The sequence below is a fragment of the Balaenoptera physalus genome (genome assembly GCF_965194825.1).
Source record: "Balaenoptera physalus genome assembly, chromosome: 4".
NCBI lineage: Eukaryota > Metazoa > Chordata > Mammalia > Artiodactyla > Balaenopteridae > Balaenoptera > Balaenoptera physalus.
The window spans coordinates 17660450-17687203 of record NC_138891.1 but is presented as its reverse complement, the minus strand read 5'-3'; the positions used below and the strand labels follow the sequence as shown (position 1 = coordinate 17687203).

Below are 26754 nucleotides of genomic sequence, written 5' to 3'. Positions count from 1 at the left end.
ATCAAATAAATCATTTGCAAATATGTTCTCCCATTCAGTAGTCTACCTTTTCATTTTGTTGATAGTTTCCTTTGCTCTTCAAAGACTTTTTAGTTTGATATAGTCCCACTTGTTTATCTTTGCTGTTGTTTTCCTTGCCTGAGGACACAGTTCCAAAAGAATATTGCTAATAACGATGCCAAAGAACATATTGCCTATGTTTTCTTCTAGGAGTTTTATGTTTTCAGGTCTCACATTTAAGTCTTTAATCCATTTTGAGTTTATTTTTGTACAGGGTATAAGAAAGTGATCCAGTTTCATTCTTTTGCCTACAGATGAATAGTTCTCCCAACACCATTTACTGAAGAGACTGTCTTTTCCCCATTGTATATTTTTGGCTCCCTTGTCATAAATTAATTGACCATATAAGCGTGGGTTTATTTCTGGACTCTCTATTCTGGTGCATTGATCTATGTGTCTGTTTTTGTGTCAGTACCATATAGTTTTGATTACTATAGACTTATAGTATAGTTTGAAATCAGGGAATATGATACCTCCAGCTTTATTCTTCTTTCTTAAGATTGCTTTAGCTATTTGGGGTTTGGTTTTGTGTGTGTGTGGTTCTATACAAACTTCAGATTTATCTGTTCCAGTTCGGTGAAAAATGTCATTGGAATTTTGATAGAGACTGCACTGAATGTGTAGATTGCTTTAGGTAGTATGGCCATTCTAACAATATTTATTCTTCTAATCCATGAGCACTGTACATCTTTCCATTTATTTGTGTCATCTTCATCTTCAATTTCTTTCAAAAACATCTTAATAGTTTTCAAAGTATAGGTGTTTCACCTTTTTGGTTAAACTTACTCCTAGGTATTTTATACTTTTTGATGCAGTTGTAAATGGGACAGAAGTCTTATTTTTCTGATAGTTCATCATTAGTGTACAAAAAAGCAACAGATTTCTGTATATTGATTTTGTAGCCTCCAACTTTACTGAATTAATTAGTTTTAGTAGTGTTTTTTGGTGGAGGCTTTAGTTTTCTATATATAGTAACATACCATCTGCAAATAGTGACAGTTACTTCTTCCTTTCCAATCTGGATGCCTTTCATCTCTTTTCCTTGTCTGACTGCAATGCCTAGGACTTCTAATATCATGTTGAATAAAAGTGGTGAGAATGGGCATGCTTGTCTTGTTCCTGATCTTAGAAGAAAAGCTTTCAGCTTTTCACAGTTGAGTATTACGCTAGCTCTGTGTTTGTCATATATGGCCTTTATTATATTGAGGTACGTTCCCTCTACACCTACTTTCTTGAGAGTTCTTATCATAAATGAATGTCGAATTTTGTCAAATGATTTTCCTGCATCTACTGAGATGAACATATGATTTTTTATCATTTTTAAATGTGGTGTATAACACTAATTGATTTGCAGATATTGACCCATCCTTTATCCCTGGAATAAGTTCCACTTAATCATAGTATATGATCCTTTTATTGTATTATTGAATTTGGATTAATAATATTTTGTTGAGGACTTTTGCATGTATGTTCATCAGGGATATTGGCCTATAATTTTCTGTTTGTTGCATCTCCATCTGGTTTTGTATCAGTGTAATGCTGGCCTTGCAGAATGAGTTTGGAAGTGTAGGAAGACTTTCTCTTCAATTTTTTGGGAACAGTTTGAGAAGGACACGTATTAACTCTTCTTTAAATGTTTGGTAGAATTCACTTGTGAAGCTGTGGTCCTGGACTTTTTTTTTTTTTCTTTTGAAGTTTTCTGATTACTGATTCAGTTTCATTACTAGTGATTAGTCTGTTCAAAATTCCTATTTCTTCCTGATTCACCCTTAGAAAATTGAAATTTTCTAGGAATGTATCCATTTCTCCTAGGTTTCCCAAACTGTTGGCATAAAGTTGTTCATAGCAGTCTCTTATGATCCTTTGTATTACTGTGGTGTCTGCTGTAACCTCTTTTGTTTCTGATTTTATTTATTTGGGCCCTTTCTTCTTTTCTTGATAAGTCTGTCTAAAGGTTTATCAAGTTGATTACCTTCTCACAGAACCTTCTCTTAGTATCATTAATCTTTTCTATTGTCCTTTTAGTCTCTATTTCATTTATTTCTGCTCTGATCCTTATCATTCCCTTCTTTCTACTAATTTTGGGCTATATTTGTTCTTCTTTTTCTAGTTCTATAGGTGCAAGGTTACATTGTTTATTCGAGATTTTCCTTGTCTCATGAGGTAGGCCTGTATCGTGATGAATTCCCCTTTTAGAACTGCTTTTCCTGTGTCCCACAGATTTTGGAATGTTGTGTTTCCATTTTCATTTCTCTCAAGGTATTTTTTAAATTTCCTCTTTCATTTCTTCATTGACCTACTGGTTGTCCAAAAGCACGTTCTTTAGCCACAACGTTTGTGTTTTTTTCCACTTTTCTTCTTGTGCTTGATTTCTAGTTTCATACCATTGTGGTATTGAAATGATGCTTGATATAACTTCAATTTTTTTAAAGTTATTGAGAGTTGTTTTGTGACCTAACGTGATCTACTCTGGAGAATGTACCATATGGACTTAAAAAGAATCTGCATTCTGTTGTTTTGGGGTGAAATATTCTTTATATATTTATTAAGTCCATCTGGTCTAATGTATCATTTAAGGCCAATGCTGTGTCATTGATTTTCTGTATGGATGACATATCTATTCATGTAAATGAGGTGTTACAGCGCCCTACTATTACTGCATCATTGTCAATATCTCCCTTTATGTCTGCTTTATGTATTTAGGTGCTCCTATGTTTGGTGCATATTTACAGGTATTACGTCCTCTTGATGAATTGGTTCCTTTATCATCATGTAATGACCTTCTTTGTCTCTTTTTACAATCTTTGTTTTAAAGTCTATTCTGAAACTGATAAACCATTAGCCAAGAATCATCAAGAAAAAAAGGGAGAGGACTCAAATCAATAAAATTAGAAATGAAAAAGGAGAAGTTACAACAGATACCGCAGAAATACAAAGCATCCTAAGAGACTACTATAAGAAACTCTATGCCAATAAAATGGACAACCTGGAAGAAATGGACAAATTCTTAGAAAGGTATAGACTCCCAAGACTGAACCAGGAAGAAATAGAAAATATGAACAGACCAATCATAAGTAATGAAATTGAAACTGTGATTAAAAATCTTCCAACAAACAAAAGTCCAGGACCAGATGGCTTCACAGGTGAATCCTATCAAACATTTAGAGAAGAGCTAACACCCATCCTTCTCAAACTCTTCCAAAAAATTGTGGAGGAAGGAAAACTCCCAAACTCATTCTGTGAGGCCACCATCATCCTGATACCAAAACCAAAGATACTACAAAACAAGAAAATTACAGAGCAATATCACTGATGAATATAGATGCAAAAATCCTCAACAAAATACTAGCAAACAGAATCCAACAACACATTAAAAGGATCATACACCAAGATCAAGTGGGATTTATCCCAGGGATGGAAGGATTATTCAATAAATGCAAATCAATCAATGTGATACACCACATTAACAAATCGAAGAATAAAAACCATATGATCATCTCAATAGATGCAGAAAAAGCTTTTGACAAAATTCAACACCCATTTATGATAAAAACTCTCCAGAAAGTGGGCATAGAGGGAACTTACCTCAACATAATAAAAGCTATATACTACAAACCCACAGCAAACATCATTCTCAATGGAGAAAAACTGAAAGCATTTCCTCTAAGATCAGGAATGAGACAACGATGTCCACTCTCACCACTATTATTCAACACAGTTTTGGAAGTCCTAGCCATGGCAATCAGAGAAGAAAAAGAAATAAAAGGAAAAGAAGAAGTAAAACTGTCACTGTTTGCAGACGACATGATACTATACACAGAGAACCCTAAAGATGCTACCAGAAAACTACTAGAGCTAATCAATGAATTTGGTTAAGTTGCAGGATACAAAATTAATGTACAGAAATCTCTTGCATTCCTATACACTAATGATGAAAAATCTGAACGAGAAATTAAAGAAACACTCCCATTTACCATTGCAACAAAAAGAATAAAATACCTAGGAGTAAACCTACCTAGGGAGACAAAAGACCTGTATGCAGAAAACTATAAGACACTGATGAAAGAAATTAAAGATGATACCAACAGATGGAGAGATATACCATGTTCTTGGATTGGAAGAATCAATATTGTGAAAATGACTATACTACCCAAAGCAATCTACAGATTCAATACAATCCCTATTAAATTACCAATGGCATTTTTTACGGAACTAGAACAAAATATCTTAAAATTTGTATGGAGACACAAAAGACCCCAAATAGCCAAAGCCGTCTTGAGGGAAAAAAATGGAGCTGGAGGATTCGGACTCCCTGACTTCAGACTATACTACAAAGCTACAGTAATGAAGACAATATGGTACTGGCACAAAAACAGAAACATAGATCAACGGAACAAGATAGAAAGTCCGGAGATAAACCCACACACCTGTGGTCAACTAATCTATGACAAAGGAGGCAAGGATATACAATGGAGAAAAGATAGTCTCTTCAATAAGTGGTGCTGGGAAAACTGGACAGCTACATGTAAAAGAATGAAATTAGAACACTCCCTAACATCATACACAAAAATAAACTCAAAATGGATTCGAGACCTAAATGTAAGACCGGACATTATAAAACTCTTAGAGGAAAACATAGGAAGAACACTCTCTGACATAAATCACAGCAAGACCTTTTTTGATCCACATCCTACAGTAATGGAAATAAAAACAAAAATAAACAAATGGGACCTAATGAAACTTCAAAGCTTTTGCACAGCAAAGGAAACCATAAACAAGACGAAAAGACAACCCTCAGAATGGGAGAAAATATTTGCAAACGAAGCAACTGACAAAGGATTAATCTCCAAAATATATAAATAGCTCATGCAGCTCAATATTAAAAAAACAAACAATCCAATCCAAAATTGGGCAGAAGACCTGAATAGACATTTCTCCAAAGAAGACATACAGATGACCAAGAAGCACATGAAAAGCTGCCCAACATCACTAATGATTAGAGAAATGCAAATCAAAACTACAATGAGGTCTAACCTCACACCAGTTAGAATGGGCATCATCAGAAAATCTACAAACAACAAATGCTGGAGAGGGTGTGGAGAAAAGGGAACCCTCTTGCACTGTTGGTGGGAATGTAAATTGATACAGCCACTATGGAGAACAGTATGGAGGTTCCTTAAAAAACTAAAAGTAGAATTACCATATGACCCAGCAATCCCACTACTGGGCATATACCCAGAGAAAACCATAATTCAAAAAGACACATGCACCCCAATGTTCATTGCAGCAGTATTTACTATAGTCAGGTCATGGAAGCAACCTGAATGCCCACCTACAGATGAATCAATAAAGAAGATGTGGTACATATATACAACGGAATATTACTCAGCCATAAAAAGGAACGAAATTGGGTCACTTGTTGAGACGTGGATGGATCTAGAGACTGTCATACAGAGTGAAGTAAGTCAGAAAGAGAAAAACAAATAACGTATATTAACGCACATACGTGGAACGTAGAAAAATGGTACAGGTGAACCGGTTTGCAGGGCAGAAATTGAGACACAGATGTAGAGAACAAACGTATGCACACCAAAGGGGGAAAGCCGCGGTGGGGGTGTGTGTGTGTGATGAATTGGGCAATTGGGATTGACATGTATACACTGATGTGCATAAAACTGATGACTAATAAAATAAATAAATAAATATAAATAAATAAATAAAATGTACATGCAAATTTTTTAATGGGATGGAATTATATCCACCTCTGTAACACTTTCTCCTATTATGCCTAACTAAACATTAAAGTTTTGATTAATGAGTGAATAAACCTATAAAAAAAAAGTCTATTCTGTATGATATTAGTATTGCTGCTCCAGTTTTCTTTTTGTTTCCATTTGTGTGGAATATATTTTTACATCCCTTCACTTTCAGTCTATGCAAGACTTTAGATTTGAAGCGAGATCCTGTAGGTGAATCTCTGCCTTTTTTAATCCATTCAGCCACCCTTTGTCTTTTGGAACACTTGGTCCATTTACATTTAAAGTAACTATTGATAGGTATGTACTAATTGCCACTTTGTTAATTCCTGGTTGTTTTGTACTTCTCCATTCCTTTCTTCCTCTCGTGGTCTCTTCCCTTGGAATTTGATGACTTTCTTTAGTGTTATGTTTGGATTCCTTTGTCTTTTTTGTGTATCTGTTACAGGTTTTTGGTTTGTGGTTACCATGAGGTTCATATGTAACAACTTACCTATTTTAACTAAATGGTTGCTTAAATTTGAGTGCATTTAAAAGCACTAAATTTTTACTCCCTATTTTGTTTTTGATGGCATATTTTACATTTATTTTGTGTATCACTTACCTAATTTTATTATTGTATTAGTTTTTCAATTTTTTTATTGAAGATAGTTAATTTACAATGTTGTCTTAGCGTCTGGTGTACAGCAAAGTGATTCGGTTATACATATACATAAGATTTTATATATATATATATATATATATATATATATATATATAATATATATATATATAGTTTCTCATATTCTTTTCCATTATAGTTTATTACACGATATTGAATAGAGTTCACTGTGATGTACAGTAGGTCCTTGTTGTTTATTTTATACACAGTAGCTTCAGGCTGCCAATCCCAAACCCCTAATTTATCCCTCCCCTCACCCCTGCTTTCCCATTTGGTAACCATAAGTTTGTTTTCTATGTCTGTGAGTCTGTTTCTGTTTTGTAAATAAGTTCACTTGTATCATATTTTAGATTCCACATATAAGTGATACCATGTGATATTTGTCTTCTTCTGACTTCACTTAGTATGATAATCTCTAGGTCCATCCATGTTGCTGCAAATGGCATGCTGCTGCAAATGACATTATTTCATTCCATTGTATATATACACCATATCTTCTTTATCCATTCATCTGCCAATGGACACTTAGGTTGCTTCCATGTCTTGGCTGTTGTAAATAGTGCTGCTATGAACACTGAGGGGTACGTGTCTTTTTGAATTAGTTATCTCCTGATATATGCCCAGGATTGGGATAGCTGGGTCATATGGTAACTCTATTTTTAGTATTTAAGGAAACCTCCATACTGCTTTCCATAGTGGCTGCACCAATTTACATTCCCGCCAACAGTGTAGGAAGGTCCCTTTTTCTCCACATCCGCTCCAGTATTTATTATTTGTAGACTTTTTAATGATGGCCATTCTGACCAGTGTGAGGTAATACCTCACTGTAGTTTTGATTTGCATTTCTCTAATAATTAGCAATGTTGAGCATCTTTTCATGTGCTTATTTGCCATCTGTATGTCTCTGGAGAAATGTTTATTTATGTCATATGCCCATTTTTTGATTATGTTGCCTTTTCGTTACTGAGTTGTATGAGCTGTTTCTATATTTTTAAAATTAATGCCTTGCTGATTACATTGTTTGCAAATATTTTCTCCCCATCTATAGGTTGTCTTTTCGTTTTGTTTATGGTTTCCTTAGCTGTGCAAAAGCTTCTGAGTTTGATTAGGTCCCATTTTATTATTTTTTATTTTATCTATTGCCTTGGGAGGCTGACCTAAGAAAACGCTGCTATGATTTATGTCAGATAATGTTTTGCCTATGTTCCCTTCTAGGCGTTTTATGGCGTCAGTTTCTCATATTTAAATCTTTAAGCCATTTTGAGTTTTTGTGTATGGTGTGAGGGGGTATTCTAACTTCATTGATTTACCTGCAGCTGTCCAACTTTCCCAACACCAGTTGCTGAAGAGACTGTCTTTTCTCCCCTGTATATTCTTGCTTCCTTTATCGAAGATTAACTGACTGTGGGTGTGTGAGGTTTATTTCTGGGCTCTCTATTCTGTTCCATTGACCCGTATGTCTGTTTTTGTGCCAATACCACACTGTTTTGATTACTGTAGCTTTGTAGTATTGCCTGAAGTCTGGGAGGGTTATGGCTCCAGCTTTGTTCTTTTTCCTCAAGATTGCTTTGGCGGGCTTCCCTGGTGGCGCAGTGGTTGGGAATCTGCCTGCTAATGCAGGGCACACGGGTTCAGGCCCTGGTCTGGGAGGATCCCACATGCCGCGGAGCGGCTGGGCCCGTGAGCCACAACTACTGAGCCTGCGCGTCTGGAGCCTGTGCTCCACAACGGGAGAGGCCGCGACAGTGAGAGGCCCGCGCACCGCGATGAAGAGTGGCCCCCGCTTGCCGCAACTAGAGAAAGCCCTCGCACAGAAACGAAGACCCAACACAGCCATAAATAAATAAATTAATTAATTAATTAATTAATTTAAAAAAAAAAAAAAAGATTGCTTTGGCAATTCTGGGTCTTTTATGGTTCCACATATATTTTAGGACTATTTGTTCTAGTTCTGTGAAAAATGTCATGGGTAATTTGATAGGGATAGCATTAAATTTGTAGACTGCTTTGGGTAGTATGGCCATTTTAACAATATTAATTCTTTCAATCCAAGAGCACGGGATACCTTTCCATTTTTTGAATCACCTTCAATTTCCTTTATCAAAGTTTTATAGTTCTCAGAAAATAAGTCATTCATTTCCTTGGTTAGGTTTATCTGTAAGTATTTTATTTTTTTGGATGCAATTTTAAAAGGGATTTTTTTTTTTTACTTTCCCTTTCTGATATTTCATTGTTAGTGTAAAGAAACGTAGCAGGTTTCTGTATGTTAATCTTGTATCCTGCTATCTTGCTGAATTTGTTTATCAGTTCTAGTAGTTTTTGTGTGGAGTCTTTAGGGTTTTCTATATATAGTATTGTGTCATCTGCATATAATGACAATTTTACCTCTTCCCTCCCAATTTGAATACCTTTTCTTTTTCTTGTCTAATTGTTTTGACTAGGACTTCCAGTACTATGCTGAATAGAAGTGGTGACAGTGGGCATCCTTATCTTGTTCCAGATTTTGGCAGGAAGGCTTTCAGCTTTTCACCATTGAGTATTATGTTGGCTATGGGTTTGCCATAAATAGCTTTTATTATGTAGAAATATATTCCTTCTATATCCACTTTGGTGAGAGTTCTTATCATGAATGGGTATTGAATTTTATTAAATGCTTTTTCTGCACCTATTGAGATGATCCTGTGGTTTTTGTCTTCTCTTTTGTTGATGTGGTGTATCACATTGATTGATTTGCATATGCTGAACCATCCTTGTGACCCTATGAATCCAACATGGTTGTGGTGTATCACCTTTTTTATGCGTTGGTGGATTCGGCTTGCTAATATTTTATTGAGGATATCTGCATCTATATTCATCAAAGATATTGGCCTGTAATTTTCTTTTTAGTACTGTCTTTGGTTTTGGTATTGGGGTGATAATGGCTTCATAGAATGACTTTGGGAGTGTTGCCTCCTCTATTTTGGAATAGTTTGAGAAAAATCGATATAAGTTCTTCTTTGTATGTCTGGTAGATTCCCCATTGAAGGCATCCAGTTCTGGACTTTTGTTTGCAGGGTTTTTTTTGTTTTTGTTTTTTGTTTTTGCTTATTATAGATTCTATTTCACTTCTAGTGATCGGGGTTTTCAAATTATCTATTTCTTCTTGATTCAGTTTTGGTGGGCTGTATGTTTCTAGAAACTTGTCCATTTCTTCTAGGTGGTCTAATATGTTAGCATATAATTGTTCACAGTATTACCTTACGGGTTTTTTTTTTTTTGTATTTCTGCAGTATTGGTTATTTCTCCTCCTTCATTTCTTATATTATTTATTTGGGTCCTCTTTCTTTTCTTCTTGGTGAGCCTGGCAAGAGGTCTATTGATTTTGTTTACCCTTTCAGAAAACCAGCTCTTGGTTTTATTATTTTTCTATTGTTTTTTTAATCTCTGTTTTATTTATTTCCTCTCTGATCTTTATTATTTCCTTCCTTCTTTTGACTTTAGGTTTTGTTTGTTCTTCTTTTTCTAATTCTATTAGGTGGTAGGTTAGGTTGTCTATTTGAGATTTTTCTTGTTTTTTGAGGAAGGACTGTATCACTATGAACTTCCCTCTAAGAACTGCTTTTGCTGCATCCATGGATTTCACATGGTTGTTTTCATTGTCACTTGTCTCAAGGTATTTTTAAATTTCCTCTTTGATTTCATCATTGACCCAGTGTTTTTTAGTAGCATGTTGTTTAGTCTCCACATAATCATTGTTTTTTTTTTCTCGTTTCTCTTTCTGTGCTTGATTTCTAGTTTCATGCCATTGTGATCAGAAAAGATGTTTGAAATAATTTCTATTCTCTTAAATTTGTTGAGGCTTGTTTTGCATCCTAGTATGTGGTCTATCCTAGAGAATGTTACATGTGCAGTTGAAAAGAGTGTGTATTTTAAGTCTTTTTTTTTTTTTTGGATGAAATGTCCTGAAAATGTCAATTAAATCTAACTGTTCTATTGTGTCAATTAGGATCTCTTGCCTTATTGATTTTCTGTCTGGAAGACTTGTCCATTGATATGAGTGGGGTGTTAAAGTCTCCTACTATTATTATATTCCTGTCAATTTCTCCCTTTATGTCTGTTAGTATTTATGTATTTAGGTGTTCCTATATTGCGTGCATATATGTTAATGAGTGTAATAACTTCTTGTATTTATCTTTTTATCATTATATAGTGTCTTTATGACCTTTAAATCTTGTCTGATATGAGTATTGTTACCTCTGCTTTCCTGTCATTCTGTTTGCATGAAATATCTTTTTCCATCCTCTCACTTTCAATCTTTGTGCATCCTTCACCCTAAAGTGGGTCTTTTGTAGGCAGCATACTGTAGGTTCTTGTTTTATTATCCAGTCTGACACTCTGTCTTTTGACTGGAATATTTAGTTCACTAACATTTAAAGTAATTATTGATTGATATATATTTATTGCCATTTTAAACCTTATTTTCCAGTTGATTTTGTATTTCTTCTTTGTTCCTCTTTTTCTTTTTGTTTTTCCTTTTGTGGTTTGATGGTTTTCTTTTGTATTATACTTGAGTTCTCTTTTGTTTGGTTTTTATGAATCTACTGTATGCTTTTGATTTATTGCTACCCCTGTTTTTCAAGTATGTTAACCCACTACTATATACTTGCTTTAGACTGATAGTCATATAGGCTTAAACACATTCTTGAAAAAAAAATCTACATTTTCTTACTCCCCTCCCCGACACCTTATGATTCTGATGTCCTCTTTTACATCTTCATGTTTATCCTTCTGCTGTTCATTGTAGTTATCATCACTTTCACACACACGAAAAATTTTTAATCTATGTACTGGCTTATTTAAGTGATTTACTTTCCAATTGTGATTTTCTCGTCCCTATAGATTCTTGCTTCTTTTCCATTTGGGAAGTTTTCAGCCATAATTTTTTCAAATAAACTTTCGATCCCCTTTTCTCTTTCTTCTCCTCTGGGATCTGTATTATGCATAGGTCGGGATGTTTTATATTACCCCATAGGTCTCATACACTGCTTTCATTTTTTTTCATTTGTCTTTCTGTCTGCTGTTCTGATTGGGTGATTTTCATTATTCTATCTTTCAGATCACTTATTCATTTTTCTGCATTATTTAGTTTGCTATTTATTGCCTTTAGTTCAGCTTTCATCTTGGCAAATGAATTTTCTAATTTTAATTGCTCCTCTTTATAGTTTCTAGTACCTTGTTACAGTGATCTACATTTCTACTGACAGTCTTTCTTAATTCCTTCAGTATTTTTATTACCTCCTTTTTGAACTTGGGGTCTGGTAGATTGGAGAGATCTGTTTCATTGTTTATTCTTTCAGGGAATTTCTCTTATTCTTTTAATTGGGAGTAGTTCCTCTGCTTCTTCATTATCCTTATATTTCTCTGACTCTATAAATTTAGGAGAAATAGTTATCTACTGTGGTCTTGAAGGGCTGTTCTTATATGGGAGCATCCCTGTGTGGCCTGCATGAGTCTAATGTTTTTGGTGCAAGGGCTTTTAGTATGGATGCCTGCCATGTCTTTCCTCAGGGTGTGCTGGCTGTTATCCCCTTGATACAGGGTGTGATTGGTGTTGTAGTGACCAGAGCCTGCACTGGATGTTGAGCGGGGCCTCCTCTTTGCTCTGTGGTTGTCAAAGCCCTGTCAGGAACAGGGTCTCTCCCCAGTTGTTGGAGTAGAAGCCCCCAGATCTGTTTGTGAGCTGCAGTGTGGGGTAGGTGGGACTGGAGCACTTCCACTGGGAGAGGAGTCACTGAGTATTCCTCCGCAGGAGCTGTCCACCAGGAAGTACGCTCTGTGGTGTTGTCCGGCACCCGTTGTGCACGCTCACAAAGTACACTGTTGTTGACACTGCCTTCAGGCCCACCTCAGCTGTGGGAATGTAGGACCAGGTGTCCTCAGGCACTGTGCTCACGAAGTCACCAGCACAGATCCACTGGCACAGATCTACTTATGTCAGGCACTGGGACCCACCATAGTCACGAGTAGTTGTGCACCTGGACCCACCACGGGAGCTACAGTATCAGTGCAGACCCTGGCCCTGGCTCCATGAGTGCCTGCCCACAAAGCTCACAGCTGCTAACTCCAGACCCACTCCAACCACAGGAGCACCAGTAATCTGCTCTGATGTCCTGCTAACAATGAGCTTACAAAGGCACCTCAGCGTAAATCCACTTAAGTTGCAAAGCCGTCAGACATGGCTCAAATTTCAGCCCTGCTTCCAAAGTCATGTGGCCCCTGGGGACCTGCTCAGATTTCAGCCCCGCTTCCATGTGTGGGCAACCCTCCCGCGCTTGCACACTCCCAGAGCTCATACAGGCAGAGCCATACCCACTGCAAGCACGCTGAGAATGAGGCTCCTATCGTGGGGCCCCACCTCTCCCTTTGCATGCATGTTAACCATGGGGCTTCTAAAGTGGACCTGGGCTGTGTCCTGCACACACTCCCAGTTGTGGACTGGCCAACACTCCAGCCCCTTCAGGCTATCTCCATGCAGCCAACCCCAGTCCTCTCCCCAGGTCTGTCCTCTGAAGCCCGAGTTTCAGCACCCAGCCCCCATGTGCACCATCAGATACATGTCTCCATCTGGGGAGTATAGCGAGGTGGCTAGGATTGTCTGTGTTGGTCTCTCTCTGTTCTGCCTGCGGCAAGCCAGCTGCTGTACTCTCCCCTGAGCCTTTGAAGCTCTAACCTTGCCAGTTAGAGTACTCTTGGTTGTAAGTTTTTTTCTTTCAGCACTTTGAATATATCATGCCAGTCCCTTCTGGCCTGTAAAGTTTCTGCTTAAAAATCAGCTGACAACCTTATGGGGGATTCCTTTTTACATAACTAGTTCCTGTGTGTGTGTGTGTGTGTGTGTGTGTGTGTGTGTGTGTGTGCGCGCGCGCGCACGCGTGCACACACGTGTCAATGATTTTAAGATCCTCTTTATTTTTAACTTTTAACATTTAATTATATTGTGTCTTTATGTGGGCCTCTTTGGATTCATCTTGTTTGGAACTCCTCCTGGGCTTCCTGGACTTGCATGCCTGTTTCCTTCACCAGGTTATGGAAGTTTTCAGCCATTATTTCTTCAAATAGGTTTTCTGTCCCTTTCTCTCTCTCTTCTCTTTCAAGGGCCCCTATAATGCCAATGATAGTATGCTTGATGTTATCTCAGGGATCCCTTAAACTATCCTCATTTTTTAAAATCCTTTGTTCTTTTTGCTGTTTTGATTGGATAATTTCTACTACCCTGTCTTCCAGATTGCTGATCCATTCTTTTACATTCTCCAATCTGCTTTTGATTCCCTCTAGTGCATTTTTCATTTCAGTTATTGTATTCTTCAGTTCTGACTGGATCTTATATTTTCTATCACTTTGAGCTCTTACTGAGTTCATTCACTCTTGTCCCAAGTTTGGAGATTCTTTATGACTATTACTTTGAACTCTTTATCTGGTAAATTGCTTATCTCTGCTTCATATAGTTTTCTTTCCCCGAGGTTTGGTCTTAGCTTTCATTAGGAAGATATTCCTTTGTCTCCTCTGTGTTTGCCTAACTCTGTGTTTGTTTCTATGTATGAGGTATATCAGCTACATCTTCAGCCAAGTGCTCCAGGGGTATCCCCTTGTGTGGATGTGTGGGTGTGCCCTCCTGTTTTGGTTGGACCACAATTACTGCAGGCACACTGGCAGGTGGGATTGGTCCCCAGGCCAGCTGACTGTAAAGCCTGGCCATGACTGCTGTGGGCAGGCACAGCCTATCTTTAATTAATTCAGTATTCAATCACATACAAATACACCGTTTTTAAGCACAGTGAAAATTACATAATCATTGCAAGAACAAATTCTAAATTTTCATTAACTAGAATGAATAAACTAGGCCAATACAGCAGTCATTAGCCACACATAGCCACTGAGCACCTGAATTGTGGCTAATCCAAATTGAGATGTACTCAAAGAGTGAAATACACACTGGATTTCAAAGACTCCATTTTTTAAAAATGTAAATGTAATGATAATATTTTTGATAAACTGAGATAAATAGAATATATTAATTTCGTTTCTTTTTACTTTTTTAATGTGACTGCTAGAAAATTTTATACATAGGTGACTCATATTTCTATTGGACAGAGCTACACTAGAATATCTCAAGACTATCTCTTCCAATATGAAGAGAGTCAGAAATAAAGATATAAACCAGTTATAAAATAATGATTATTTCTCTTAAATATCGGGTGTTAGAGGTATCTTAAGGCTAATATATTTTTAAACCTTTTTTTTTCCCACTAACCACTGCCACTAATTTTTTGAACCAGAAATGAGAGTTTCCTCTTATTAATATAATATATAGCATCCTAACTATTCTAGTGGAGTGGGTAGAATTATTTCAACAACACAAATCACAACAGAGGTGGTTAAAAGTAAAGAAATAATTAAGAAAGCAATTTATGTCATGGAGATAAAAACAAAAACCAAGGGTGGGCAGCTAAAGTGTGAGAATAGTTTGGAAAGGGCTGGGGATTGGGGGTTGAACACAAATCCTCCCCTGGCTTTGTGGTATGTAATCCTGGGACTTCAAGAAAATAACTTTTCCATATAGTGAGATTACTGAGAAGAATATGATACAAAGCAACAAGGGCTTTTTATTTTCCAAAGGATCTCAACATGAAGTTATGGCCACTGCAGGCATCAATTTTTACGAAGCTCCCCATCAGAGTCAACTCCAAATGTGTCAGTGCAGGCCACAGCTCTGCAGTATTTCCACTAAGTAGCAGCTTGAAGAGCCAGCCCATTAATGGTACAGCTCCCAGTAAGACCTTCTTATCACTGTTGTGTCTCTGTCACCATAAACTTTTAAACAGTAGGTCTGAGCCAATTCAATTAACTCTGTGATAATTCTACCAAGAAAACAGATTAACATTTGAGTTAGGATCATCCTTTCCTCATAAGGAAAATGGTGTCTTTAAAAATATAACATATATTCAAACCTATAAATATATAATTGAACAGAGGATCTAAAACTAACTTGAACAATACCACATAGCTCATCTAAATATTTCAAAAGGAAAACATACAATGCAGCCTTTACTTTTCTCACATACTATGAATAAGCTAAATATTTTACACTCTGTGTTGGCTTAATACTTTTAATTTTTTTTTCAAATGTTCTTATGTTCTCTAAGATTTCCCTGAATGTTTCCTTTTCACTCTTATATTATTTGAGCAGGAGGGAAAGGAGCAAGTGATTCTTTGACCTCTAAACAGAAATAACCTTATGTTTTAGTGACTATACTGATCTTTTCCTATGCTTATATAACCATCATTCTGTCTTTGCATCTAATAATGTCATGTTGTTTAACAACTGTACTTTTAAATTTAATACATTTTAATATTTGATAAAAGAAACATCACCTTTACTCTTCTTTTTAAAAATGTTGCTTAGTACCATTCATTTATCCTTCCATATGAATTTTAGAATCATTCTGTAAAGTTCTCAAAATGTAACAGTCAACAAATTATGTGGATAACCATTTGGAAAAAAACAAATATAGATTCCTACCAAATTCCTTATACCAAATTAATTTTCAGATCAAATATGTTAAGAAGAAATTATAAAGCATTAGAAGAAATCTTGGCTTAGTAAGGATTTATAGTATGACAACAAAGATAAAAACCTTGAAGAAAAAACTAATAGAATTAAGCCATTCTAAACAATTGTTTATAAAACAATTGTATTTCCATAAAAATTACTAAGCAGAATTAAGGTAAACTGGGAAAACACACACAAGTGCAATGAAACCGCAAAGAGTTAATATATTTAATGTAGGAAGAGCTCTTTCAAAATAGTAAAATATAAATATACTTAAAAAAATGAGCAAAGAATTTAAATGAAGTTGTGGCCACCTCTGTTGGAGGACAGGGCTCTAAGTTGATTGTGTAACAGATAATGCATTTTCTCAATGGCTCTATGGTCATTATTAACATGTTTTCCCTCCTCCCCACAAAGACATAAGGTCATTTCTGTCCTTCAAATTTGAACAGCTAATAAATCAGAGAATCCAAGGGGTATGTTCTATTTCCCAGGAATGAACTGACACTTTGGTGCTGGGGTTTTATGGGGGGAGGGGGTAGTTTTTGTTTAGCTTGTGTGGGATTGTGTGTGAGGGGAAGTTTTGATTGTTTTTTTTTTTCTTTTCCTTTGTGAGCTGTTGACGACTGAAGTAGAACAAGTATGCCTTTGGATAAAGAGAGGGATTTCTCAACCCACTTTCTGTGATGTCAGACTATTGGAGAAACCCTTTCAGCTGCTTTCCAGATGTACCTAAATTCAGTCAGATATTTTGAATTAAGAAACCTGAAGTCCTGACAGATCATATACTCCAAGGAAATACATCAGGGACAGATAATTGGCTGAAAACACTGACGCTTCAACGTGACACATTTTTATAGAACACTTCTACCAGGGGGTACTGACTTGATTTCTCCTACAAGGACCACACTGCCTTTGTGTTTAATGTAATGCAATCTGTGTACCTTCTAATCATATATCTGCAAAAGTTTCTCATTTTTATAAAAAATCATGCCAGTAAGCTAGATGTTGAATGTATGTAAGCAGCATTTGGTCACTGTGCTAAGAGGCTACAAAAGTGCATTACTGGTTTAAAAAAATTTTTTTTTTAGTTCTGATTTGGTTGGATAAGGTTTCATTATGACCTCTTCTGGGTCTCAGGCGCTAATGCTTGATTGAAATAGAAGAAAATATACTGGTTTTTGAAAATCAGTGTATGGTGACTTGAACTGCTCTACATTCTTCCACACAATATGTCAGAGTGATTAGTGCTTTGTACATTTAGACATTTTTATTTTATTGTTGTGAAAGAAAAAAATATGCTGAATTTATAGAAAGCAAGTATTCTCCTAATTAACAAAGTTTAAAATATTATCTCTACTGATTAAAATTACAACAGATTTTGATAAATAAAATAACCAGAAAAAAAAAAGAGCAAAGAAAAGAACACAAATAATTTACAAAAGAATGGAAATAGCCATAAGTAGATGAAAAAAATGCTCAATCTCGTTCATAATTAAAGAAATGCAAATTAAAACAAATAATCAGATACCATTTTTTCCACCTATCAGAGTGACAAAGACAAGGCTAAAAGTAGGAGAAATTTTAAAAAATAATAAAATAAATAATAGTGCCCAATACTGAGAGTGGCAGGAAATGGACAATATTGAGAAAGTGTGAGGAAATGGACATTCCCAAACACTGTTGGTGAAAGTGTGTATCAATGCACCTTTGAAGAGTACTTTGACAATATATATTAAAATCTTTAAGAATGTACGATTACTCTGATACAGCAATCTCACTTCTAAGGTCATTTCCTAAGAAAATAAATAGACATATACTCCTAAATATTTAAATAAGGATGTTCACCCATGCACTACTTATAAGAGTGAAAAAGTAAAAAAACTAAATGTTCCACAACAAAAGACTGGTTATATAAATTAAGACATTTAATGGTAGACTGAACTTCTATACAATCATTATGACTCACATTTGTTGACATGTCGTATTTAAAAAGGAAAATTTTTAACTTGTGAAAATTAAATAAAATATTGCATTATAAAGTGCTTAGCATACTGCTTGTCACATTGTAAGCATATAATTTACATTTTCACATTATGTTTTATGGAAAATTTCAAACGTATACAATATGGAAAGAGTAAGATGGTGAACCCCTATAAATCACCTAACTTCAACAATTATCAACATTTTGCCATTCTTAGTAATTTTTTAAGTTTGCAACTATTCCTCTCTTCCCATACACACACATACAGTGTTTTTCCTACCAAATGTACATGAATGCAATGTACACGGCATACAAACACAGAAAAAGTCAGAAGAAATTTACATGCAAATGTTAACCATGGTAAATCTCTAAAGGATGGAATTATGAGTGATTTTATTTAATTCTCATTTCATCTATATTTTCTCATTTTTCTAAAATGAACATGTATTATGTCATTTTAATAGCTGACTAAAAGAAAAAAATCAAGCAAATATATGACTCAAAGAGTGAGAAGTTATTCTGAACTCCACTTTTTTTTTTGGTCACGTGGCTTGAGGGATCTTAGTTCCCCGACCAGGGATTGAACTGCCCACAGCAGTGAAAACGCTGAGTCCTAACCACTGGACAACCAGGGAATTCCCTGAACTCCACTTTTAGATGTTAAAAAATACAGAAGAAAAAACTTTACATCAAAAATTTTTTTCAAACTGGGGGGAAGTGTGGATGTTGATATCCATTTATCCAATCTGCAAGATTTTCTACCTTTATTGTTCAATGGTGATTCACATATCAACAAAATGCAATGTTTCAACCTTAACTGGAGTCCAAGACATTATTTCACACAACTCAGGAAATCTGAACAGACTAGATATTAAATTATTTAAGAAGTTATTTAGTCTGTTAATGTGACTCTGGTATGTTTATTTTTTTTAAGTCCTATCTGTTGGGAAATAAGACAATGTCTGTGATTTGCTCTGTAATATTCCAGCCAAAAGTAAAAAGTATGGAAGGATGAAACAAATTAGACAAAATGAGTTGTTGCTCAAAGAGTCTTAGTCTTGCAAGCTGAAAAAGTTCTAGAGATTTGTTACACAACAAGGGGCATATAGTTAACACTACTGTACTCTTTAAAATGGTTAAGATGGTAAGTTTTAATGCTTTTTACCACAATTTTTTAAAAGACTGGTAAAATGATAACTATTATTGCTGAGTAATGAGTATACAGAAATTTATTTAAAAAAAATTTTTTTAAATGAGGACCAAAAGGGAAAAAGAAATATAAGTAACATTGTTTACTTAATCAGAGCAGTTTTAGTTTAAAGAAAACTATCAGAAGAATAATTCTAATACCTTTAAGTAGGGAAAACAAACATTGGCTTTTTAAAGGCATCTTACTCTAGCCCCAGCTAAATTATAGTAAATAAAAATCTCATTTTTACTAACAATGAAGCTTTAATTATGCTGAGTAATCACAACAGTAATTTGAAAAAAGGATCTACAACAATAAGCATACTACATAGATGAATAATTGAGAACTTAAAAACTAGGACTCAATTTTCTATTTTGCCAATCTGAAGTCTACAATATCTTATAGCTATTTATGTTTATACAGTGCTTTAGCATTCAGGCCAAAAAACGCTGGTCTAGACATCCAGGATTTTACTGGCCCACTCTGGCTGCATAGCTTGCTGCAGCCTAGTAAGTAACTTTGTTCCTTGAGATTGCTGTGGGCCCCTCTTGCCATTCTGAGTAGACTCACTAACAGCAGAGCCATTTGTGGTAGCTTACTAGCCTGCTGATATTTCAGGGGGGATGATTAAAAGCCAATATATTACTGATACTTAGAGCAGCAAATAATACAAATTGTTTCTTAAAAAAAATTTTTTTTAGAGCTTCTCTCTAGCTCTCTTAACTTCTCCAGTAATTCTCTCTTCTGTAAAACTGAGATAACTACCAACCTTGACAAATTATCATGGTATTAAACAGATAACATATAACTATATATTCTAGATAACTACTTTTAGAAGAAGCATTGAGACAGTGTCTAGCACACAGAAGATGGTCACAAATATTCATTACCCTCTACTTTCATTTCCCTTTTGTTCTTGGTTTTTAATTGAAAAAGCAAGCAAACTGAATATGTTCTAAGAAGAAAGTTCCTAAATTAGGTAGCTAATTTTTTGTTTTGTTTAAGCCATTACTTTTTCATTAAAAAACAGTTTCTAGTAGTGTTCTAAGAAGTGTTTCTGTTGCCACAAAGATACTGCTTTTAGCTAGCGTGAATCTTTCAATATTTGTGTCCAAACAGGTGGACTGGCCGAAGCTCCCTGGCTGAGGGACCTCAGCCAAGGCACCCCGAACTATCAGAGATGGAACAAGACACAGACAGAAGTGGAACCAAGGCAAGAGCCAGAAGCAGCCAGAATAAGTAAGCCAGAGCCAGAAAGAAATGGAAAAGGAGACAGAGAGAGCAGAGGTAGAAAGAAAAAAGGAGAGAGGGAGAGACCAAGATTAGGAGAGTGAAACAAATGTGAGTGTGGAGTGAGCATGAGAATGCAAGACAGCGACAGAGTGAGAGAGCAAGAAAGAGCACGAGTGAGGAGTTAGGAACCGCTGAGGAAAGCAGCAAGCAAGGGAGCAAGACGGCGTGGGGACATGGGTGGACATGGTGAGCACATGCGCACTGCATTAAGCTAGGTCAAATTTAATCAAAACCTCTCTGCCTCTCATTATCCCAAAATGTCTTAAACTTACCTGAATTATCTCTGATTGTTCAGCCAGAGCCTTCCTTTGTGCCTCCAGAGAAGATACCTGTTGCTGATAAATCAAGCGCTGCTTCTCCCAGTCCAGTGATTTCTGACGAAATTCCTGAAGAGGCAATTAAGGTACTTAACTTCTAAGTGCTTCCCCTTGCTGTCACTACTTTCCAGATTCACTTTTACTTTAATTTTTCCCCAGGTCCCTGGGTACACATGCACCTTTCTCCACAGCAGGAGCCCCATTACTCACTTAGCTGATAGAACTATAGAGTAATACTAAATTCCTTACATACTGTGCCTCTGGAGATCTGTCTTTCTAAATTTAACACCCTAATGGTGAAGAGTATGAAACACAGATGCTAAATACTGGATTCATGATTTTCAAAGACCTGCTGCCACCTAAGGGTTGCTAATAATTTTTTTAGTGATTTTTCAGAAAATTGATGCTAAGATAATGAAAATTTCAAAATATGATTACAGATATCCCTCACTGCCCAAATTCTTGACATCCAAACCCAGGAACTGAACAGATTCAACTAAATTTTCATATAAATCCCTGGGCAGCCCAATTCTTATCAGTGTCTAAAACTCAGGAACCAAATAGATTCAGTTAACACAGTATCCTTTGATATCCAAATTTTTATTATCTCAACAGAACTGCAAAGACATGAATAACAAGAAATATCTGTATTAAATTTTAACAGATATCTGTAACCCAAAGCCAAACAGTTCAAAATTAATGATGGATCAATAGTAACTTCAAGTTGCATGATCAAGAAAATGAGCCCAGTATTTATGAAAATGAGGCAAACCAAAGGGAAAGGAAACTCAGTCTTTCCATCACTGTCCTCCAGGAGCCTCAACTCCAGAAGTCTCATGCTAGCTTAGGGTAATTACTGTTCACCAGCTGATACTCACTTATTCATTATTTCTACCATATACATGCCAGGTACTGTTCTAGGTGATGGGGATACACTATTTAACAAAACAAAAATTCTAGCCCCACTCAGTTGGAGGGAGATAGGCAACACATTCATTGTACAGTGCATTAGATAGTAATACAGTCACCCCTCAGTATCTGTGGGGGACTAGTTCCAGGCCTCTACAGATTCTAAAATCCACAAATGCTCACGTCCCTTATATAAAATAGTGTATTATTCACATATAACCAATGCACATCCTCCCATATTCTTGAAATCATTTCTAGATTACTTATAATACCTAATACAATGTAAATGCTATGTAAATAGTTGTAAATACAATGTAAATGCTGTGTAAATAGTTGCTTGCGCATGATAGATTCAAGGTTTGCTTTTTGGAACTTTCTGGAATTTTTTTTCCCCAGAATATTTTAGATCCATGGTTGGTTGAATCCATGGATGCGGAACCCACAGATACAGAAGGCCAACTGTACCTGTTTTGGGGAAAATAGAGCATGAAGTGCTCAGAGTTGGGGGCTGCAATTTTAAAAAGGAGTGGCCACACTGAGTAACATTTAAGTAAACACCAAGGGAGACAGGGATGAAGTTATACTATTCTGGGAAGAGGGAACAGCAAGTACAAGGCCTTGAAGTGGAAGCATCCTGGTATGTTCAAGGATGAGCAAGGAGGTTGGTGTGGCTGGAATAAGTGAGTAAAAGGAAAAAAAGGAAGGGAAAGGTCAGAGTTAACAGGCGGTGAGACTGCGTAGGTCATTATGATAACTTTGTCTTCTAAGAGAAGCTACTGGAAGGCTTATGTACAGGAGAGGACATGATTTGACTTACATTACAACAGAATCATTCTGGCTATTGTGCTGGGAAAAGAGAAATCAAGGGTGACTCCAAGGTTTTTAGGCTTGAGCAATCTGAGGAATGGAGTTGCCATTAACTGAAACAGAAATGGTGCTGGAAGATGGGAGAGAAAAAAATCAGGACCTTTATTTTGGACATGTCAAGTTTGAGACAGCTTTAGACATTGGAGATGTGAAACAGGAGGTTGCAAATTATTCTGTAGCAAAAAGGAGAGGTCAGGACTAGATATACAAATGTGGGAATTATCAACATATACACAATGCTTAAAACTATGAGACCGAATGATATCACCAAGGGAGTGGGCCTAGACAGAAAAAAGAAGAGTACAATGACACAACCGTAAGGTGTTCCAATGCTAAAAGGTTGGGGAACAAAAGAGACTGAGAAAGAGTGGCAACCAAGGTAGGAGAAAACCCAGGAAAGTGCAATTGTTCTCTAAGCCAAATCTAGAAAGAGTTGTAAGGAGGACGGAGACAAGCTGGGTCCAATGTTGCAGACAGGATGGGGAAGATGAGGGCTGGCCACAGGCTTGAGTAATGGGGAAGTCACTGGTGACCTCCATGCAAATAGCTTCCGCAGAGAGAGGGGGCAAAAGCCTTACTGAGTGGGTGTAAGAAAAATGAAAGGAAAGGAACTGAAGACAAGTATAGGTACTTAAAGTAGTTTACTTATAAAATGAAGGAGAAAAATGGGGCAGTATCCAGAGGATGAAGAGAGAGGTCAAGAAAGGATATTTAAGAGGGGGGAAGTTTGCATGTTGGTGGAAAATATCCAGGAGGGAGGAAAAACCTGAAGATGCAGAAGAGAGGAGCATTTCTAGAATGATGTTGTGGGTAGGGAATAGGGAAGAGCATGGACAGTCCCTCCAGCAGGAAGGCAGAGTATGTGGGTGCAGTTGCAAATAGGCAGGTAGACACAAGGTTGGAAGTTTGTGAAAATTATCTTCTATTTTCTCAATGAAATAGAAAGAAAGATCATCCCCAAAAGTGAGGATGTGGGGCAAAGTGTTGAAAATTCAAGAAAAGAGAAAGTATGAAACAGTCATTATGGAAAGTAGGAGAGTGAGGGGAAATATAATATGATTCTGGGCAGCATGAGGACCCATTTGAGGTGAGTGACCATGAATTTAAAATGAGGCCAGTCAGCACGATTATATTTTTCTCCAGCCATGGTCTGCCACACACAACAGGTAGAAAGTGGGGAGAAAGCTGGATTTAACGAGAGTTACAGTTTTGCCAAGCAAAGGCGATGAAGTAAGAGAGAGCACAGAATTGAAGGGGACTATAAGGAGTGTAACCATGGGATGGAAGCTGGGTAAGGACTGGTAACTGAGGACACAAGGTAGAGACAGAGCGGTGACAAGTGGCAGGATCCAAGCACTTTAAGGGATGGGGGTCAGGTGAGTATCGAACATCAGGAGCCAGAGGGAGAGAGCTGAAAAGAGAGGGATGGTAGTTGGAGAATGTGATGCTTAAAAATGTGATTCTAGGAGGGTTGCAAGTATTGGTAATAATAACACCTAAGAAATGGCAATGGGAAAAGGGAAAAGAGACAGATAGGAGATCAAAATATCTGTGGAGAAAAGAACACCAAGGAACTCAAAGACCACAGTATTATAAGCATCATCCCTGTGGATACTGAAATCCTCAAGAATTACGATAAGAGCAAGGTTGGAGAGAATGACAGTGAACTGGGAGCTGAAGACTTTGAACAGGGGAGTAACCAGGGATCAGAAGATGACTAACTTTGGCTGTATGTACACTGGTTGGTGGTATATGCTGATGACATGAAAATCAAAGATGGAGTTTCTTGTTGGTGGGAATGTAAATTGATACAGCCACTATGGAGAACAGTATGGAGGTTCCTTAAAAAGCTAAAAATAGAACTACCATATGACCCAGCAATCCCATTACTGGGCATATACCCTGAGAAAACCATAATCCAAAAAGAGTCATGTACCACAATGTTCACTGGCAGCACTATTTACAATAGCCAGGACATGGAAGCAACCTAAGTGTCCATCGACAGGTGAATGGATAAAGAAGATGTGGCACACATATACAAGGGAATATTACTCAGCCATAAAAAGGAACGAAACTGAGTTATTTGTAGTGAGGTGGATGGACCTAGAGACTGTCACACAGAGTGAAGTAAGTCAAAGAGAAAAACAAATACTGTATGCTAACACATATATATGGAATCTAAAAAAAGAAAAAAAAATGGTCAGAAGAACCTAGGGGCAAGACAGGAATAAAGATGCAGACCTACTAGAGAATGAACCTGAGGACACGGGGAGGGGGAAGGGTAAGCTGGGACAAAGTGAGAGAGTGGCATGGACATATATACATTACCAAACGTAAAATAGATAGCTAGTGGGAAGCAGCCGCATAGTACAAGGAGATCAGCTTGGTGCTTTGTGACCACCTAGAGGGGTGGGATAGGGAGGGTGGGAGGGAAGGAGATGCAAGAAGGAAGAGATATGGGGACATATGTATATGTATAACTGATTCACTTTGTTATAAAGCAAAATGAGAGAGTGGCAACACACCATTGTAAAGCAATTATACTCTAAAGAAGATGTTAAAAAAAAAAATGATAGAGTTTCTGAGGTACAAAGAAAAGACAATGGTCAGGAAGTGGTAATGGGGAACAAGAACATGAGGGGTTTTTCAAAAAAACCCCAGATTTCACTGAAGAGGGCTGGAGGGAAAGCAGTATCTGATTCTAAGCTCTTCAAATGTATAAAAATATTGAGATGTAAAAAAATATTAAATGCAGAAATTAAAATTCTAGGTAGTAATAACATACTGGCATTTGTGGGTGACAGGTCACTGAGTAGAAAAATTGTAAGTAATCACACAAAGATGTTGAACAATGTTTCTCAAATTAGCATTGGCTAGGGAAGCTAGATAAAATGCAGAGTCCTAGCTCACATGCCATACAACTGGATCAAAATCTCTGAGAGCCTAAAGAGGGCCCTGGGTGACTCTTAGGTACACTTGAGAACCAAGAGCATAGACAGAGGAGGGGATCTAAGGGGAAAAAAGTGACAGCCTCGTGCTGCTCTTTCATCTACTCTTTGTGGTGTTAACCCACCGCTCCCTTAACTCCTCTAGGGAATGAATATATACAATAATCATGGAGCTATCAGTCTTAATAAAAACGAAGTCAGCAAAGGCGGAGGTAAGTGACTTACCATATCTAAATGGGAACTGACGATAAACAATCTGATATGCAGAGTACTCTGTACAAAAAAGCTTCAACACTTAGTACCTTCAACACTTACAAAGCCCCTACGCTGTTAGGTGATAAATAAGACAAGGACACTGCCCATGGAGGACAGCTAGTAACTGGTAGTCAATGTTCCTCAATATTGGCATTTTGGGTTCAATACTCCTTCCTGTGTGGAAAAGTCCCAACCATGTTTAGTGTCCCTGGTCCCTGTGCCCTACACTCCCAGTCATTCTGACAACCAAAACAATGTCTCCATACATTTCCAATGCCCTCAAAGGATGGTACTGCCCTGTTGAGAGCTACTGATAGCTAGTAACCATCCTGGTGACAGGATGCACAGCGGATCACCCTTCCACCTTTGAAATAGCTCAGTAGTAGTCCTAGAGATGAGAGAAAACTGGTTTCAGGAAATAGCACTATAGGAAGCAGCATTTTCCTACGTGAAGGCTGACAATCACTATGAGCAAATCTGTACTATGAACATACCTCTATTTTTCCAGTTAACCTCTCAATTTCAGACCGATCTTCCCTGTGATTTTTGGCATTTCCTCTGAAGTCTCTTACATGTTTTCTCTGTAGCTTTTCATAGCTTCTCTTCAGTCTGCCTAACTGTAGACACAGTTATTTCTAGACTTAAAATTTAAGAATGTGTAAACAGTGCTGATACAAGAAATTGGCATTATGAAAGCACGCATAGAGCTCACTAGTACCCCTGAAAATAGACAGCATGTCAGATAAAATAACTCAAAACTACATATAAAAAATAAACACCAGAAAAAAAATATATTGAGTCAAAGAAAAAAATAAAGGGAAAATATTTTATAAACAGAAGTTTAATTTTTCTTACGATGTACAATCGCCTTGCACTTAGGGGCCCCCAAACCTGCCCCCACAATAAAAGCAGCAAATAAAAACCCT

The 26754-nt window shown here is 36.8% G+C and overlaps 1 protein-coding gene across 12 annotated transcripts in view; it reads right to left on the bottom strand.

Moving 5' to 3' along the window:
• The window catches only part of CEP63 (centrosomal protein 63), an 81830-nt gene that overhangs the window by 22285 nt on the left and 32791 nt on the right, over positions 1–26754 (bottom strand). For all 12 annotated transcript variants that reach the window (XM_082460827.1, XM_082460829.1, XM_082460825.1 and 9 more), the window contains 2 exons: positions 26323–26445; positions 20805–20918 (listed from right to left, as the gene is read on the bottom strand). In XM_082460827.1, coding sequence (XP_082316953.1) covers positions 20805–20918; positions 26323–26445 — 237 coding nt within the window. The remainder of the gene's footprint in view (positions 1–20804; positions 20919–26322; positions 26446–26754) is intronic.